The following is a 19,041-nucleotide window of genomic DNA, read 5'->3' on the forward strand; positions in this document are numbered from 1 at the left end:
TGGGTTGCAGTGAGGGTCCATGCTATACTTCCCTAAAGCAGGACGGACTTAACTGTTGCCATGAACAGCCTTTCCTTGATATGCTGAGAGAGTGTCGACTTCCATATTCTTGAAAGTTTGTTGCAAGCTCTCTGTGTGGCAGCTTTCCTTTGTTTCATATCCTGAACAGTTGTGTTAATCCAGGAACTAAGATACATTACTTGAAGTCGTTGACTGTCACGTTTTGTTCCATCATTTGATATGATTGAGACCTTTCTCAACCAGTGGAATGCCATCACTTTAGTTTTATTAGCATGAATTGTTAGCCCAATTTTACCGGCACTTCTTTCGACTCTTTTAAGAAGTTATTGCACTTGCTCAATTTCTTCTGAAAACAAGGCTGTGTCATCAGCAAAGCCGAGATCAGTTAGAACATCCAGTTTGACTGTTCTGGTTTCTTTATTGTAGTTGGGATCACCAATTCCTCCTCCTTGCTTTTGATCAGGTTTCTGAGTTTATAATGAAACATTATGACAAATGGGTAAGAGGGAAGGGTGTCTCCATGTAGTACTCCAGCTTGAATTTTGAAAAGCTGTGTTTCTTCATTGGCAGAGAGTATCTTGGCATATGTATTCCTATACATATTCAAAATCACCTTCACAACTTCATCAGGGATCTTATATGCTGATAGGATGTACCATATTTTCACACAAATAACCCGCGGGCTATACGTTAAATTGGTTCCAAAAATTTCAACTGCGGGGTACATTTGTGTGCGGCTCATAAGGTATTTTACCATACGGTAGTGACATAACCACAGGGGGATAATTTAAATGATGGAGATAATAAAAGAGGCAGTTTGTTTTTGCAAGTTTAATTGTGATATCTTGAAGTACAGTTCTTTTGCATATTTTACCAACACATATACAGAACTGTATATCTCATTCCAAAGCTATTTATGGTGGTGTTAAGCAGTCATCCTTAAAGCCCACAAAGTACTCGTTTTCTGTTACCCTGTGAAACAACTGAAGCAGCTCGGAGTCGGCAAGTGTGGGTCTTTCGCAACCCATATCATCACTCTCGTCCTCTTCTTCTCCAGGAATCGGCCCCCTTTTTTGTTGTCAACTTTCGGTTTGAATTCAGCCGTGAAACGTTTATGTTTTCTCTTACTTGCACTGACAGCAGGATTGTGTTCAGTTGCCAAGCAGCTAGCTAGCGCTTGCCAAGTCAGCCGTTCCTTATCAACAGTTTTGATTGGAGTGCTTAAGCCACTTGGCGAGCGCTCTACAAGAAACTTGGTAACTGAACACACCCCTGACATTGTATGGCAGGGACATATAATGGTATGGACGATTTCATGGAATAATATAAAATTCAACAGCCTGCAGGGTATTTTTGCATTTCTAATGGCCGAGCAGCGTGGTGTCTTGTCGCAACAATCCTTCCTCAAGATATTAATTTTATTGTCAATTGGTTATTTACTGCAGTTACATTTGAGTCATTCACTGGCACTTGACAAAAAGCCATGTCAGCTGCTGGAAATATGAAGATCGAGTATCTCCTGTCATATGGAGAGGAATGCTGGCTTGCGGGGTATACCGATGTGTGGGTTATACGTGCCTGAAATTTTCCTATAGCAATTTTGTCTCCAGGTGCGGGTTATGCCACGGGGCAAGTTATTTGTGTGAAAATACGGTATGCTGATCATATTGCCACAACAGATGGAGTCAAAGGATTTTCGAAAGTTGACGGATGTCATTATTGCAGGAAGGTTGAGGGCACAAATTCCTTCTGTTAACATTGACGGTACAACAATGGGTCAAACAGTTGTCCTTCCTCCCCAAAATCCATTTGGGTTTGGCCTCGGGTATTGATCAAGAGTAGGACGGATTTGGTTCAAAATCATTTAATTGCAGATTTTGGCAACGATTGAGATTAAACTAATGAAATACCATGACAGTTTTTGCCAAAATTTGAGATCTCCTGATTTTGTAATGGGAACTATATTAAAGATTGAGCATTGTTTAGGCCAATCTTCTTCCATTAGTGCTGCATTAGAAAGTTGAGAATGATAGTATCGACATCGCACCATTGACGAAGTTCTGCTAATATGCCGCCCTTGCCAGAACTCTTTACTTCCATAAAGACACATTTGCTTTGTTATATTCTTCAACATTGAACTGATACATCATGATGGCCAGGTCTTCCAATAGAGTTTTGACTTCCTCGCTGCTCGTCATCTGTCGTCGGTAGGCTGCCAATAAGATTCTGGCAATGACTGCACCAGTTCTTAATCCTTTCCACATCGGTACTGCATTTCCTTTAATAAGACCTTTTTGAGAAGCCTTTCTTCTGCTAAAGGCCCAGTCATACCTTGACGTTTTAGCCAGCTTATGCGGATTTTTGGAAAATTTGTCTAATACGCTGGTACACGTCGAATACGTAATGGATAAGTTTTGATAACATTGAGAGCACGCTGAAAACACTGCCATACGTTGTTGTATGCTGGCTTTAAACATTGTACTTTTCGGTTGTCCTCAAATTTTCCATGCTTGAAATTTTAAGACTTATGCCAGTGTATGACTCACACGTTCTGCATAACGCTGGCCATAAGTTGTAGGCACGTTACGCGATCGTTGACACACGTCGACACATGTTACTTATAAGTTACTCATAAGTCGAAACACGTCGAGGTAATGTTTAGCGTACCCGAAACTTATTTCTAACCTATCAGTAACGTGTTGTACTCACGTTACGTGATCGGTGACACACATTCGACACACGTTACTTGTAAGGTGCTCATAAGTCGAAACGCATCAAGGTAATGGTTAGCGTCAGTGTTCCAGACTCCCTGTTTTTTTTTTCTTTTTTTTTTTTTTCTTCCTTCCTTCAGTATGATGGTGATTTTGACACTTCGATTTCTAGTGCGGTTATAATATAATATAATTAATAGGCTGCCGCTCAACAATTTAAATCATAACGCACTGTACACTGAAAACCATCATACCGAAGAAAAAAAAAAACCGGGAGTCTGGAACACTGACGCTAACATTACCTTGACGTGTTTCGACTTATGAGTACCTTACAAGTAACGTGTGTCGATGTGTGTCAACGATCGCGTATCGTGCGTACAACTTATTCCCATCGCATGCGGAGCGTGTGTCATACGGCAAGTATGTCGTAAAATTTTCAACATGTTTAAAATTACAAGACGTACTCCACTTACTACGACATATGATAGCGTACTTTCGCGTTCTATTCACGCATACCAAACTTACCCATACCGTATTCGACGTGCGCCAGCGTTTTAGACGCATTTTTCAGAGGTCGGCATACGCTGGCAAGATCGCCAAGGTGTGACTGCGATGTTGACACTTCCATTTCTGCGGCGGTTATGATTTGAATCGTTGTGCGGCAGCCTTTTCATAACCTACGCCACGTCATCGTCGGCGATGCGTGCAGCGCGCTATGCATAAGTTAGACTATCGTTGGGCATAGGTTGTGAAGGCCGACAACAGGTTCAGCATTCGTTGGTATAAGTTATCTATAACACAACGGAACGTTCTGTGTCCGTTACTAATGCGTTATGCATAAGACCAAGTCGTTATGAATACGTCTGAATCTTTAAAAAAACATCAAAAGTTAAACGTAAGCCAGCGTTTTACATACATTTTAATACGTTGCCATTGCTGGCTAAAACGTCAAGGTGTGACTGGGCCTTAATATCGTTTATGAGGTCTCAACTCCTTCCATGTTTGCAGGTAATGTGTGCCTTCTTTTCTTATTCAGTTTTCTTGCTGAGGTCGTTATCCCAGGCATCGTTGTACTCTTTCTTAAGGCCTTCTTCACCTGTTCGTATTCGAGGCAGTTGCTTTTCCTTTGCATCGCATTGATGAGCGTCATAGAATTGTTCGGTATTTTCTCTTTCCTTCGCTACTCTAGGATTTTTAGAAAGATAATTCTTCTTGGCTTTCTTTCTTTTTGGTATAAGTTTCATTCCCGTTTGTTTATTAGCTCGGTTAACTTGTTGATTTATTCTGTCTTTGAGAAGACACTGAAACTGGTTATGGATTTCTACAGCATATTCCTTCTGCAATTCCTCGTTTGCTCTGAGAGCCCCCCCCTCCCCCCGCCTTCCGGTGATCAAATTGGCTTTTCTTGGCAGTTTTACTCTTCCTCGGGCTGAGTTTGACAGTTGAAGTAACTACATGATGGTCTAATCTGGTTTACGATTGTAAACTTTGCATAATTGTTTGCTCGGTACAGTTTGTGCGCATTATTTTAAACCTGTCTGTCTGTTTCACAATTTGGTATCTGCAGCACATTAAGAGCCTCAGATTCCCTGCTTCCATTGCAAGCAATAACACATTGAAAGCTTGAAAATACATCCCACAACAACCCCAACGCACAACAACCTTATACTGCTCATTCGGATGATCTGCCTCGGTGAAAGTGAGTTTCTATATCTGTACCTATTTCAGGGTGCTGGCACTAATGAGAAGGTGCTCATCGAGATCCTTTGCTCACGCACTAATGAGGAGATCCGTGAGATTGTCCGCTGCTACAAGGTGGAGTTTAACCGAAACCTTGAGAAGGACATCTGCAGTGATACGAGCGGTCACTTCAAACGTCTTCTCACATCCATGTGCCAGGTTCGTTCGGTGGTCACAAATGTGTTGTTTAAACTTGATCTAAAAATGTTATTCCTGATCATGCAAAAGTGGTTTGTTTTGGGAGGCTTGTGGGACTAAATATTTGCAGACTAGTCCATTAGTTTTGAGGATTTTATGGGTTTTTTTGAGAATTTTCAGCATCTCATTGATTAGCTATGACTTACTCAATTTTGTCAGGTGTTGTACTTATTTTTCTTGGAGTCACAAGCGAGTTATAGTGCACCTGTACCTTTGGCTTTGCAGGGTAACAGAGATGAAGATCAGAATGTGGACATGAGCAAGGCGATGACAGATGCCCAGAAGCTGTATTCAGCTGGTGAAGGAAAACTGGGGACTGACGAGTCTTCGTTCAACCTCATCCTAGCTGTGCGCAGCTTTCCACAGCTTCGTGCTACATTGGATGAATACGTGAAGGTAAACTGTCTCGTTGCAGTTGTAGGCCAGCCCTTATTTTTATACATTGTAGTTCTCGAATCGGCTCTGGTGTGGGGGATTTGGACGTTCTCCAATGGGCCCTAAGATGTACTTCTACCACCAAAAATGACTTTCTTTAAGAATAAAAACTCCATTTGCCTCATTTGGTTGACCATGTGCCTTGATGATATCTGAACATTTGCCAAAGAAAGGCTTTGCCATCCAGGCAGAGGTTAATGCTTCCGTTGTACTTTTAAATCGGGCTAAATGCCGACTCAAGTCATGGCACAACCTAAACAAGTTGCAAGTTTGTCATTAGCTCGCCTGTTTGAAGAACAGAGAGCTATAGCGATACCCCTGGCATGAGCGTGAGCATGAAAATGTTAAAGTTTTTGGTGCAAGTTATTTCTTTTCTCATGTTTTTATCTACCACACTATTTTTTACTGATTGCAATATACAAATACATATATTTCTTTAAAATTATTTGGATCAGACTTCACTGCAATTCTTTATAAAAAATATGATTAGACATCTTTTAAAAACGATAAATGTATAAACAGGCGAGCATTGGGTGGCTTTGACACCAACTCTCTGGTTTTAGTAATGCTGTTTGGTGAGGACAAATGGTATTTAGAAGATGTCAGGCACATTTCTACCCTCCCCCCCTCCTCCCACCCCCACATTTATTCTGCTATCCCATGAGCCCCAATTCCTGAACTTAAACAACAACAACAACATAATTGTGGTTTTCTGGCTATCGGTGACTGTGGGAGTGTAGCCCAGTTGTACAACTTGAAACCAAGCAAACTAGTGACCATTGACCTATCCTACGATCCCTCATTACACAGGAATATCATCAATGTCAATATTGTCTGTCCTTCAAAACCCCAGGGAAACGTGTAGTCATGAGAAAATTGTCCTGAAAACTATATCACAGCTTGCTTGAGCCAAATTGCTCTGCTTGCGTTTCATCCAGTAATTTTTTTATGGTTGTCATGGATCCTTTTTATTTATTTATTTTCTTTTTGAATTGCCATTTTGTGCTGTGAGCATGTAAATGAAGTGGTAATGTATGAGAGAGTTTTTATTTAAGTGGGTTTGAGTTTTGTGATGATGTAAGCTTGTTAAGGTTCTGACACCAATATTCCGTAATCATTTTGTCTCGACACAGCTCTCTCAACGTGACCTGATGAACACCATCGATCGCGAGTTTTCTGGGAGCATCAAAGAGGGCATGAAGGCAATTGGTAAGTTTAAACGTGTGTGTGTGTGTGTGTGTGTGTGTGTGTGTGTGTGTGTGTGTGTGTGTGTGTGTGTGTGTGTGTGTGTGTGTGTGTGTGTGTGTGTGTTGTTTTGCTGATATGGACACTTTTTGTTTTGTAACTTTATAAATATAATCTGTTTAATAATTATTCGTTCTCATTTAAACGTAAACTTTCCAAAAGTTATCTCGTTGAATAATGCTTATTTTATTGAAAGATTTAGGCTCTTGGAAAAATTAACTGACGGTGAAAAGATAATATACCGACATTAAGGCAAAATTTGGGGGGTGGGGGGGGAGGTTAGTCTATTTATTGCGATTGTTGTTAATTGTATTCCTACTTGTACCTTGTGTTATGTGACTGAGTCGAGTATCTGTTGATCTCGGTAAAAAGAATGTGCAAGAACGATGTGTTTTGGTGATGTCTGTTGTAATTCCAGCCTCATTGATCGGCACGCAGTAGCAGCTGTGCTCATATCACGACATGGACTGTTCTGGTTTTTTGTGACCCAGGATGTAGCTCGATTGGAAAGTGGGATGTTTAGATCTGAATTGATCACATCTCAAATTTGCAACCGGCACTTTAAATTCGTACACCACACGCAGCACCGATTAATTAAATTTGTCTGGTGTTCAGGGAGGAGGAATTTCTGTATAATCATCTTTGCCATCACACATCAGCTTTGGAAACGTGTTGCTTGTTGCCCAAGTGAAAACAAATACACCGAGGGAGCCATGCTAACTATAAAGCGACAGTTTGTATAAGTGCCATATTGCAAATGTGTTGTGTGAAAACAAGAAATTGGAAAATGATTTTGAAAATGAACTAAGTAATTGGTGATGTTGCATGAGAACTAAATTGTAAGGGTTACCTTAACCCTTTGAACCCTGAGTTCCTTGGACTTTCGGCTCCCTCTCCCTGGACTCCCTGGAGAAAAATCTGGCTGCTCGGGTATTTGGAGCTTTGAATAGCGGCTGGCAAAACGGCCACTAGGGTTCAAAGGGTTAAAGAACCTGGTCTACAATCACAAAATCTGAAATAAATGTGAGTGAATGGGCTCTTTGTAAATAATGATGGTCTTGCGGATGTGCTCCCAACGTTTTGACACATGTTGAACAGAGGTGGGTAATCATATTTTATAAAAGAGGTGGAGAATGACCTCTTCAGAATATGTCATCACATAGGTGGACATGTTTGGATTTCTGCCCAAAACATTAAAACAGAAATGGATTTTGAGAACTTGAGGACCGTGATTGTATCATGATGTATGTTTTTTTTCTTCCCGGTGTCGGACCATGCATGCGTTGCTTGCGACGTGGATGGGCATTGTCCTGCTGGAATATGGCGTCCCGCCTGTCACAGTAAAAAAACTGCCACATTTGTCATAGTGTAAGATTAACGTGTTGTCTTACACTTTTTGAGACGAGGTGTGATCTGTTTGCATAACCAATTTTTCCCTTTACTTAATGCCAGGTGTTGGTCTGATTATAACGTTGGCTCCATCTCTTTTAATGAAATTAATACTTGACTGATGTTCCTGCCTCAACAAAATTAGGTTACATTACTGAATGTGTTTAATAAATACTGAAAGCCAGTCATGTTGTCACTTCTGCGTTTTGATGAACCACTGCAATCTTGGGGCCATATGAGCTGTGCTGAGGACCAATCTGAGAAGGAGACACTTGGATTATTTTCGATGCAAACATCTGTCCAGAGGTTCTTGAGGGATATAGTGTTGGATCATGCTGCATGCAAGTTTTCACAATGTCAAAATATCCTTCATACCTTTAGACGAGGCCAACCGTCTCAATAATTTGTCACATGAGCACTTGTAAGATTGCATGCCAAGAACAACGTGCGCTGTCTTCGACCCATTCACAGGATCAAATAAGCTGCACCATCATTCAAGGATGGTCCTGCTTCCTCGAGACCATTTGTCCTTCCTTTTTGAACTTGTTCAGCTCTTCCTCAACATGGTGTGCTTGCACCATTGGCGTTCTGATGTATCTGTTCATCAAAGGCGTTGATTATATAACTGCACTGACTACCAGACGTCATCTCTGGTCTGACAGGATATCTTGGAGATGGTTTTTCTTCTCTGAGATGTCTAGTCTTGGTTGAATTCCCAAATCAACTGTAAACTGTTGGGTGTTGCATCGAAGAGTGTGCCATCCGTTTGGACGATATGTTAAGCTGAGTATTTGCTCGTAAACATTCATCATCCAAAAGTGCACTGTATTAATACATAGCTATTTACATCCAGACCTCATTAATTAAGCAAACTTATTTTAAATTATGTTTTGTCTCTGATAAAATGATGGGGTTTTGAGTAAGGGGAATTGGGTTGGTGGCGAGAAAAAATCTTTCCCGAAAAGGCCCCTTTAATACATTTAATCATTATTTTGATCATTTGTAAATCTATGTTTAACAAGTAATGTGTCAAAAGTGTCCATTTATATGGAACATAAAGAATACATTCTAAGAAGCCATCTACATATTACATATGCAAATAAGGTAGTTTTTTTTTTTCTTTTTCATTTAATTGTCCATCTTGCAATGCATTTAGATCTTGCAATCCATATCCTTTAAAAATCAAACTTACACTGGGTCGTTTTCCATTGCTTCCCATCAGTAGATATGGCAGGAATTTGTAATTTGTTCAGGGTGCTAGAGATAGCTCACCTACTTTGTGCGAATGATACCATGGGATCTTAACGTCCACCAACTAATGCCAGCAGACTGGACACCAGTTTAACGTCCATCGGAGGGACGGCACACACATTGATGAATGATTCTGCCTGAAAAAACACCGGGATGACAGTTTACAGCCGAGTCGAGATTCTTGCCTACTTAAAGGTGAGTGTGTGTACATGTTGGCCATCCTGCCACCCTGATGATACATTTTGTTGTAATTGCTATTTATTGTTGTTGTACATTCATTTACACTGTTCCATTTTTTTTTTTTTTTGAACAGTGTATATGATTATTTATTTCATTCTAGGTCTATAATTGTTTTGTTTCTGTAAAGCCCAAGTTTAGTTTGGACTCAGGAAAATTCCAGGTTGATGTTTCAACAGAATGTAATGTGGATTATCTGTTACATCTCGGTGTACAATATGCTGTTTGTACTCTGACGCATCTCGTCATGCTAACTGTTTTCACATCGATGATGGATAATAGGGTGCTTCATCCTTATCGGTGTTGTGATTAACGTCGTTTTGTTGTATTTTAAAATTGACACTGTTTAGCTGAACTCATAATATTATAACTGATGACTAGAAATTGCAACACATCAAAGGTTACCGTAAACCTTTCTTTACAACAACCATGCCACGCACTTCCTGTAGATGGCAGCGTTGTTAAAGAAATCTCTTTAATCGATCGTCTAAAGATTTAGGAAGTTGTACTGGAATTTGGATGATGTTCCATCATCCTGAGGAAGGTTTAGGATTTTAGACATGTCTCTCGTAGTCTCTTGTTGTCCGTCTCTGCCGTGATGCTGGTGAGTTAAAAGTCTCTTGAAATGGCATTGAAAATGGTGAGAATGATGATTATCCTATAAGTAGGAACACGCAGAGCAACAAACAATTTATATCTTCGAGTTTATATTGACTAGTTGGTTTGTTTAGCAATTTCAAACATCGGCACCGGTATTTGAAACCTGATGGTATATATAATATTATATAAATTAAACAGCAAATGACCAATAAGCTATTAATAAATGTGAGGCTTAAGTCAATAGGTGAAGTGAATTTGTGATTCATCCATCAAATACATTTCACCGGTGGGGAAGACTTATTTTTTTGGCACGGTCTCGTCCCCTTGCACATCCACACGCTTGTCTTCACGAGGTTATGGATGTCCTCATAATAAAACGATGTTGGTCAGTCCCTGATGTATTCCTGCACCACCACTTGGTCTTCATCATTATCACTGAAACTCAGACCTTGGAAAGCTTTGTTCATGCACTGCGTGTATTGTACCATTAGACAGATGTACCATGGCAGCATTGTCATCGATTGATGTACCTCTTGTGTCAGTCTGTCAGTTATGACCACATTGCCCTGAGTGGTGGCAGGCACTGGTTGCTCAGGCCGTTGTTCATCGCACACACTCACCCGTCCTTTTTTTTTTAAACCGTTTATACCACCGGTACACATTTTTCCGCAACTTCTAGTTCTTGCAATATTGTGCAGTCATTTTCTTAAGATTGTCACAAGGTTTGACACCTTCGCTAAGCAAAAACCTTACTACTCACCGGTCCGTAATGGTGCACTCTTGTGCCATATTTAATGTTTCAACTTGAAAGCATCGAATACAATTCGCTTTATAAACTGTATTCCATCATTAGTCCACATATTCAATTTATTACACACAAAGTTTTTCGAAGCATTGTTAAAATATATATCGTAGTTGGAAAAGAGTTAACTCTCCTTAAATAACTATTCATATACTGTATATACCCCGGGAATATGAAATGATATAATTAGACTGCAGTTCGATCCGATCCCAAACTTCAGTTTTCAATCTCAAAGAGCTTTTAATGTCTCGCATGTAATGGAATGCATAATTTGCTTGAAAAAAAAAAGATATTAAACATTCATTTGTGAAAATCCATTGCGGCCTATGCGGCCTTGATGATCAAACCACGCAAAATTTTTAAACTTTTGTAAAATCAAAACCTGAGACCCCACAAACACGCCACTTTATACCTTGATTTTTTTTCCCCTCAGGAAACACTCATCACTCCAAATATCCACACATAGACCTACTCACGTAAGCACAGTACTGACACAGGCAACTTGCTGTGGTTCATGTACACTAGAGGCCTGTGAGGCCTGCCGAGAACCGACACCAAGCAAACAAAACCGAGGTGATTTGATTTTGAAGAGGGATAGACAGATTAGTGGAGAATACATATATATATAATATATTATATTTGTGTCAGGAAGGGCATCCAGCGTAAAACATGTGCCAAATCACTATGCGGATCATACGGATGATCTGCTGTGGCGACCCCTAACGGGAGCAGCCGAAAGAAGAAGAATAAGATATATATGCATTAGCTCCATTATATGAAGATGCACTAATTAGTGATGGCAAAATTAACTTTATTTAGGCCAATGCAATGTTAATATTGAACCACTAAGTACTGATTGGCATACAAATGCATATCTCTATTATAATACCAAGCTTGCACACTAAAAACTCGGCTCGCCGTCACACGATCCCTATGAAATTGCTGCGGCACTTAGCGGACATGCCGACAATGTTTGGGAAGTCTTGGCGTTCCATATACCACTTGCATTTTGCACAATGCGTATTTTTGTCATTTCCCGTGTACGGTCTGTCGTCTGCTACCATTTATTTTGTACTGCTATCCCGTGCATGTGCACGGTATCGCTAGTATTAGTCTTGAAGCCAAAATCTGTAGCTAGCCTAGAAAATAGGTTCGCTGCTGATTTCATGTTAGAATGGTGCAACTGGTGTTTTTGAAGAGTCTAGGCATTACCAAGTCTAGTTCCACTTGTTGCCAAGTCTGCATCTGAATATTATGGCCGCCATGACAGTAATCAAAATGGCCGCCATCAGATTTAGTCTTTTTCTTACTGCAAATTGTACAAGCCAGAAATTTGTCATGATTGTGAAATACTATGTAATCTGACACGAGGAACCCTATTCTGTGCTTTATTTTTGTACTGGATCACAACTTTTCACATAATTAACAACTTAAAGACGAAATTGAAAATGCACATGCGAGCAACAAATGTGAAAAAGAAAATGTTTAGCACTATTGATGGAGATGGGTTTACAGTCAGTCAAAGGTTATTTCAACAGCTGTCAGATTCTTTCTAACACAAAATTACGTTGCTTTGCAGAAGAGAAAAGTGTTGTGAGAACACCCAAGTACAATTTTCAGAGCTATTGATCGGCTTGTACACTGAATGGGTTCCTACAAAGGGCTTTGCATCCACATGCTTTCGTGCAAGGCAGTCCATTCCGTGTACATTTGCACCGTCGAATTGAGCATGACCCACGGCATTTGCATGTCGTCAGTTCTACACAGTAAGCAGTAATAGGCTGTGCAGTCATGAGTCGCGGCTGAAATGTCTCGTTGCCATCTTTGACGACCTGTTCCCACCCACAGTTCTCAGGTGCAGGTAGATGTGGTTCAGATTCCAAGGCTCTTCTCCACACAAAAGTCTGGTAGTGCGCTCGCTTGATGTGTAGAATCAGAGCATTGCGAGTTGGAGGCAGATTCTCAATAGCTTTGGTCAGACTGAGAAACAGATCACATCTTACTCGCTGAATTGAGTTATCTTGGCCATGAGGGTCATAAAGCCTGCAGACAAATGACTCAGCATCTGCAATCACACTCTCATCAGGAATTTCCTCTTTGCCTAGGTTATTCAACAGGTGGGAGTTGTTTTGAAAGACAGCCCATGCAGAGCGCTTCGCAATTCCAGCAAACTGGCTTTTGCTGTCTGAACCTGTCACTGCATGAAATGCCAGAAGTGACTCTCTCTGCGAATCTGGGATATTGATGGAGTCAATGGGAATGTAGTGTTGCTTTTTGGGTGTCCCTGCATTCATCCAGAGAAAGGGACTGAGATGCGGCTGATAGGCAACAAGGAGAATGAGGACATCAGTGTCCTGAAGCCACATGAATAATGTCTTGGCAGATGCTCAGAACTTTGTTCTTGGTATCTGTCTCATCCGCTTCTTCATTGTCCATCTTGTCAGTGCTGTCACCACCACAAAGAAGCTTTACAAGCATGTACAGGGTTTCAGGTACAATTCGCTCTGCATTTTCTGTGTTCAGTCCACCGATAATGCTATGCCTTGGAGAGTGTTTTACGTCACTGTAAATCTTTATGCCCACTCTGAAGATCCAGCTAAGGATTTCGTTCTCATGATGAGGCAGACTGCACTGGGCCAATTCATCTTCTTCAGAACTTTCACCTTCTTCAGATAAATCATTCACGGCGGTTCTCATGGCAAACTTTGTCACAGTTGAGGACGCAACTATGAGGGGTTTTGTGACATCCAATGGCTGCACGAATGTCACCTTGTCACTACCAAAGTGAACCTCCACTTTCTGCTTGAAATTGTAGCTTTTGTAGGCTCCAGCCTCAATTCCAAAATCATTCAATAACAGCATGCTGTAGTGTTCCCAGATGTTTTTCAGGGTAAACACATGTCCCTTCTGCAGCTCTTTCTCAAGCTGGTTCATCACATTTCTGAAACAGATGCTTTCAGGAGACTGGTTTTTCTCTCCACTCTCCTTTTTATACTTTCTGCGAAAAGAAACATAACACTTGAGGTGATATTTACCTTCAGCTGCCATCAAGTCTGAAACACCTGCAAACCTGTGACGCATGGTGGGGTCAAATTGGGCCAAACTAAGCATCCTGGATGATGTGTGATCAAATTCAACATTTGTCAGGACACCAGCTTTTCCAGGAATGTCAGTCTGGCAGAAAGCGCATTTTGACCAATCCATAGCGCTGTGCGCGGATCTTAGTGACTTTGGGACATGGTATTTCTCTGAGGAACCTGATGTTGTGGGTATCTCTTCTGCGTAAGTCACAGGTTGTGGCTGAATCCTTGACTTCAGTCTGTCTATTTTTTGTGCGTGAGTAAAGTCACTATAGCAGAATTTGTGCCATTGAATCTTTTCGACGTGCTCCAGTATAGAATATTTTCTGATTCTTGAGAATGAGTCAACATATTTAGCGTCATTATATTTCTCTCTTTCTTTGCAACATTCGGCTACAGTTTTCACACCAACGATTGTAATCTTTCGAAGTGGCGTTGACTTGCTAGTTTTTGAACTGTCCTGGCAAATAAAGCATTTATTCCAGTCTACATGCTCTTCTTCTTCTCGATCCCTTGAACCCCCTGTGAGAAATCTTGCGGCTTTCATTTTTCAGTTAGTCCTGGGTAACAGAAAAGCACACAGTTATGTAGTTTAGGTTCATTTTATAGCAAAGTTGTAAAATTCATTGATTGTGGTTTGTATAATCAGACATTCTAATTCGAGCCTGAACATTTCTTTAAAAATAATATAGTGAAAAACAAGTCATATTATTTTTAGAAAATGGATGGAGCAATGTTTTTTTCTATACTCCCATCAGCTCAGGCATGCTCAAAAACATGGAAATCGACCCTAATTTTGTAATTTCATGTCAATTTGCGGCTGAAATATGACGAAAAGTGTATTTAATGGCGACCATTTTGTAAACTGTCATGGCGGCCATACTATCCATATCCAGAGTTGGCAACAAGTTGATTCACGTTTCTGTTTGTCTGGACAGTCAATTTACACCTGTTGCACTATTCTAACACGGAATCAGCAGGGTCGTACACTATTCTGCATTGGGCCTCCTGACTATATTAATTATTTGTAACACTGCTCGCACTGAACTTGAATACATCAGGTTTTCTTTCCACTCTTATTTTGCTAACATTTGTTTTTTCAATTCTGAACATGCATTTTGAAGAACAAAATGACAGCAAATTGATTGCAACCAATATGCCAGTGCAAGGATTTTTATTTTTATTTTTCTTCAATGATAGTGGTGGGGTGTACTGAAATGGTTATAATCGATTGCACGTGCTTTCACCACAATGTCGCGCAACACAGTGTACGCAGTGCTCTTGCCATGATCATTGCAGCTGCAAACAGCACGGTGAGATGGATATACCTTCATCAGCAATCTTGTTTTGAGAGGCCTTGATGTTTCTGGATGATAGTCAGTCACAATGGCAGTGAGGTTATCACACAGAAAAGCTGATGACTGCTGGAGAGGTCAAACTAAAAATTTTTATACACACTTACTATACAGACATAGTGGTGATTCTTAACTTATTTCGAGTACCGTAGTGGTGTATAATTTTGTGTACAAATATGAAGTACGATTTATAGTAGTCCAGAATAAGAAGCCAGTTATGGAGTGGGAGGAATAAAGGTATGTTTAAAAAGGTTTACATAAATTTGCTATTTTAAAGGCAAATCATGCCAACTTGACAAAGACATATCGAACAAACATGTATTTATTTGTTTATTTATTTATTTATTTGTTTGTTTGTTTGTTTATTTATTTGTTTATTTATTTATTTATTTGTTTGCAACTAGTAACTCGTACTTGATTTATTGATTGATGAAAATAAAACAAAAAAAAAACTTCACAATTACATCATGAAAAAGAAAATGCAACATTGAACACGTATTGACTGACTATCATGATGTGGCCAGCTGACGTGTTTTAGAATGTGGACATCAAGTATGGTATCAATCGTAGTGCATGTGAAATGGTGGTCATACAGCTTGCTAGGTTAAACTGCGTTACCACTTAACCAAGAAGATTTATTTTTTGAAGGTTTTTTTTTTTGTGCATGGACAGTTGGTGACATAAGGTAATCTTCAAAGCTGGATCTTCAAAGCGATCGAATAAAGTTTAATTTGCATGTTGTGTACCCCAAAATGTCTGAATTTTATTTTCCTTCCTTTTCCTTCTTTACTTGCTCTACACCGTACACACAGCATTCCTCTTGGGAAAACGAATCGAGAGTAACCAGATTCCAGAATTGTTGTGGTTAGAGCATCCGCTCTGAGTCTGGGAAGTTGGCGGTTCGAACCCTGGCCGAGTCATTTTAAACACTTAAAAAGTCATACCGAAAATTTATCTTTTGAAGATTTTCTGTGCATGGAAAGATGGTGACATCAGTCATCCCAAAGACAGAGGAGTGCTGTGTGTACTGTATGTGCTGCTTCCTCGCTTGATGCTCACCATATTTAAAAGATAGAGCATCGATAAAATCCGTGGGTTAACATCCTATGGGGGAGGGGTGGGGATGGAGGAGGAGATTCCTCTTTAATTACCTAACTGACTGTGGAGAGAAAAGTGACATCACAAGATGACATTTCTGGACAAACAGTTAATATATGGTATATTTGATTATAGCTGGGTTCCTTTTGTGATGCACATTTTAATATGTTGCATGCTAAAATGGTTTTACTTCAAAAATGGTTGGCCTGTCGCATTCTCCTCTGAATGCTGTAGGCCAACCCATTTCATATGTCAAATGAGCAGTTCCCAAATATTTTATGGAATAAAAGACTAAATAAATCCATCTTTTACCAAACTGCATTTGCTAAACATAGCCTAAAGTTGATTATTTGTCTTCCCTCTACATTGACCGACGTGAATAGAGCACCAAGGCAGGATGTGGGTGACTGATGTGAATGATCATGGCACTTCGTTTGTTGACTCTCAGCACCTTTTGGTGCTTTTTTTTTTAACCTCTCAATGTTTGAATCCTTTTCTCCTCTCCTTTTCATACTATTTTGTGGTGTGCTTAAGCACATCCTCTTGCACTCCTTTTCCCAAGTGCCTCTCTCATATTCCCCCTTCCTCACCCTCTGTGAAGGGGTGATGTATTATGTGGTCTGCACTCACCCATAGTGCGTATATGGAGGGAGAGAGGGTTTATAAGCATTAATGGGAAGAGAGGAAAGGCGGGAGCAAGTGGACATCGGTATTATGGAACCACTCGTGGCTTTTTAACTTGTTCTCAATATTTACACTGATGTCAGTTCTTTACACTTACTCGGCTCATCGTTGGACAAGATTCTGCATGTATAGACACAGATAATATGCATGTCTGGAGTCACTCATCCCTCCCCCTTCCCCCCTCTCTATTCCATCCATGTTACAGTATCTTTCATAAGAGTAGCTCTTTGGTCAGTCATCATAAGTGCTGTATTTTATACTCACTGTGGGGATCAAGTTTAGGTTTTGCAATCTTTTCTCATTTGGACCCTGACTGAGGTCTCTCCACCCTGGAGGCCCACACAAGACTAAATGAATTAAGCCTCCAATGTGGGATCACATATTGCAAATATCATAAATAAATATGTGCCATTTATTTATGAGTTGTAAGTATAGTGGAATTTTTGACCTCCCCTGCCCACTCCCATTTCCGACTGGAACTTCATCTCCACATCGTAATACCACACTGCTCGAGTATACAGTACTCTACATTTACTAAAGATAAAAAAATATCCTTAAGTGGCAGTTGCAAAACGTCAGCCAGGTGAACAGAAATTGGAAAACCCCCTCAGGTCTGGAACTTAAGCTAATCATTATTTTAAAGAGATAATTCATTGTTACATCATGAACTTCTTTAAAGCATGTAAATACAAAAAGGATAGGCTTACTCGCAAGTACATAGCAGGGTTATGAATGAATCTAGGACGACTACTGCTGCTGCTATTTTAAATGGCCCATTTAATCCCACCATCTTGTGGTGTTGGCAATGGCTCATAGAGCATTTCTGCTTGTCCTAAGTCTTTCACGAACTGGCTGGCCAAGCATGATGTAGGACTGGAACTGCTTCGGACAGTAATTTTTAATTTGGTCAGGGCACCAGCGATGACTTGTCTACTCTTTGTAAAAGACTCCATGGGATCTGCACACCCACAAACTAATGCTAACAGATGGGTCTTCAAATTAACGTCCACTTGAGGGATGGTGCACTTTGTGATGCAATGGCCTGTCTGCAAAACACCAACCCCAAAGTTTATTGTCGGGTCGGGAATCGGACCCAGACTATACAGTTGGGCTTCCAGAGGTGCAAGTGAATTGAAAATTCATACGAGTCTAAATCACGACATTAAATGCACGGTTATTGTTGAAGAACTCAGCATAGACATGACAACATCGAGATCACACATGCACACGCACACATTTACAGGCCATTTTTCCCTGTTAAAGCAGGGGTTAGCCTTGCAGGCCCCATGACAATCATGGTTCCCTCTTTAGATCATCTCTAACGAGATGAACTCATAAAACCAGTCTCGATGTCCGTCTGTACGTACATCCCCATTTTTTCTTCCGATTTTCTTGATATTTGGTATGTTGGTAGACGTCGATGAGGGATGCACGACGGTATGACCTTTGACCCGGTTGAAGGTCAATGTCAACGTCAAGGTCACTCCAAAGTTACAAAATCGTCCATTTTCAAAATCTATCTCCTCTGCCGTTTGTGATCCGATCTTCGAAATTTCTTCAGATTCTGATAATATGGAACAATATCTAAATTTGTTCAGGCCGGTTTTTAAAAATTCGTCCTGGTTATCAAGTCACGTGTCTTCAAAGTTGGAAAAATCGTCTGTGATACGGTCAAAAAAATTTCGCCCGATCTTGATGAAACTTGGTATGTAGGTAGGGGTCGATGGGTGATGCACGACGGTATGACTTTAGACACGATTTGAAGGTCAAGGTCTGAAGATTTGAAGGTTTTTGAAGATTTTCAGAAGATTTTCAAGATTTGAAGGTCACTCCAAAGTTGAAAAATCAGCTAATTTCAACATTATCTCCACCATTTATTATCCGATCTCGGTGGAATTTCCAATGGATTATGATAGTAGGGTACAATATCTGAATCTGGTCGGGTCGTATTTTTCGAATTTGTAATTTGATTTCTGAGGTTTTCTATCCTTTTTACTCCCGGGCTTTCGTCTGTACATTGAACCAAAAGACAAGACGACATCGAAGCCATTCTAAGCCGATCAGAGATGCACATCTACAGAGCTTCAGAGATGACCGTCACCCCAACTGGGGGTAATTTTTTTAAATCCGTCATGGTTATCGAGTCACATGTCTTCAAAGTTGGAAAAATCGTCGATGTAATACGGTCAAAAAAA

The 19,041-nt window shown here is 40.3% G+C and overlaps 1 protein-coding gene across 3 annotated transcripts in view; it reads left to right on the forward strand.

Moving 5' to 3' along the window:
* The window catches only part of ANXA7 (annexin A7), a 134,356-nt gene that overhangs the window by 63,963 nt on the left and 51,352 nt on the right, over positions 1–19,041 (forward strand). For all 3 annotated transcript variants that reach the window (XM_085863853.1, XM_085863851.1, XM_085863852.1), the window contains 3 exons: positions 4,461–4,631; positions 4,896–5,066; positions 6,239–6,314. In XM_085863853.1, the coding sequence (XP_085719979.1) occupies positions 4,461–4,631; positions 4,896–5,066; positions 6,239–6,314 (418 nt within the window). The remainder of the gene's footprint in view (positions 1–4,460; positions 4,632–4,895; positions 5,067–6,238; positions 6,315–19,041) is intronic.

Source organism: Eptatretus burgeri, chromosome 18 (assembly GCF_056783735.1).
Source record: "Eptatretus burgeri isolate ZD-2024b chromosome 18, Ebu_testis_v1, whole genome shotgun sequence".
Lineage (NCBI taxonomy): Eukaryota > Metazoa > Chordata > Myxini > Myxiniformes > Myxinidae > Eptatretus > Eptatretus burgeri.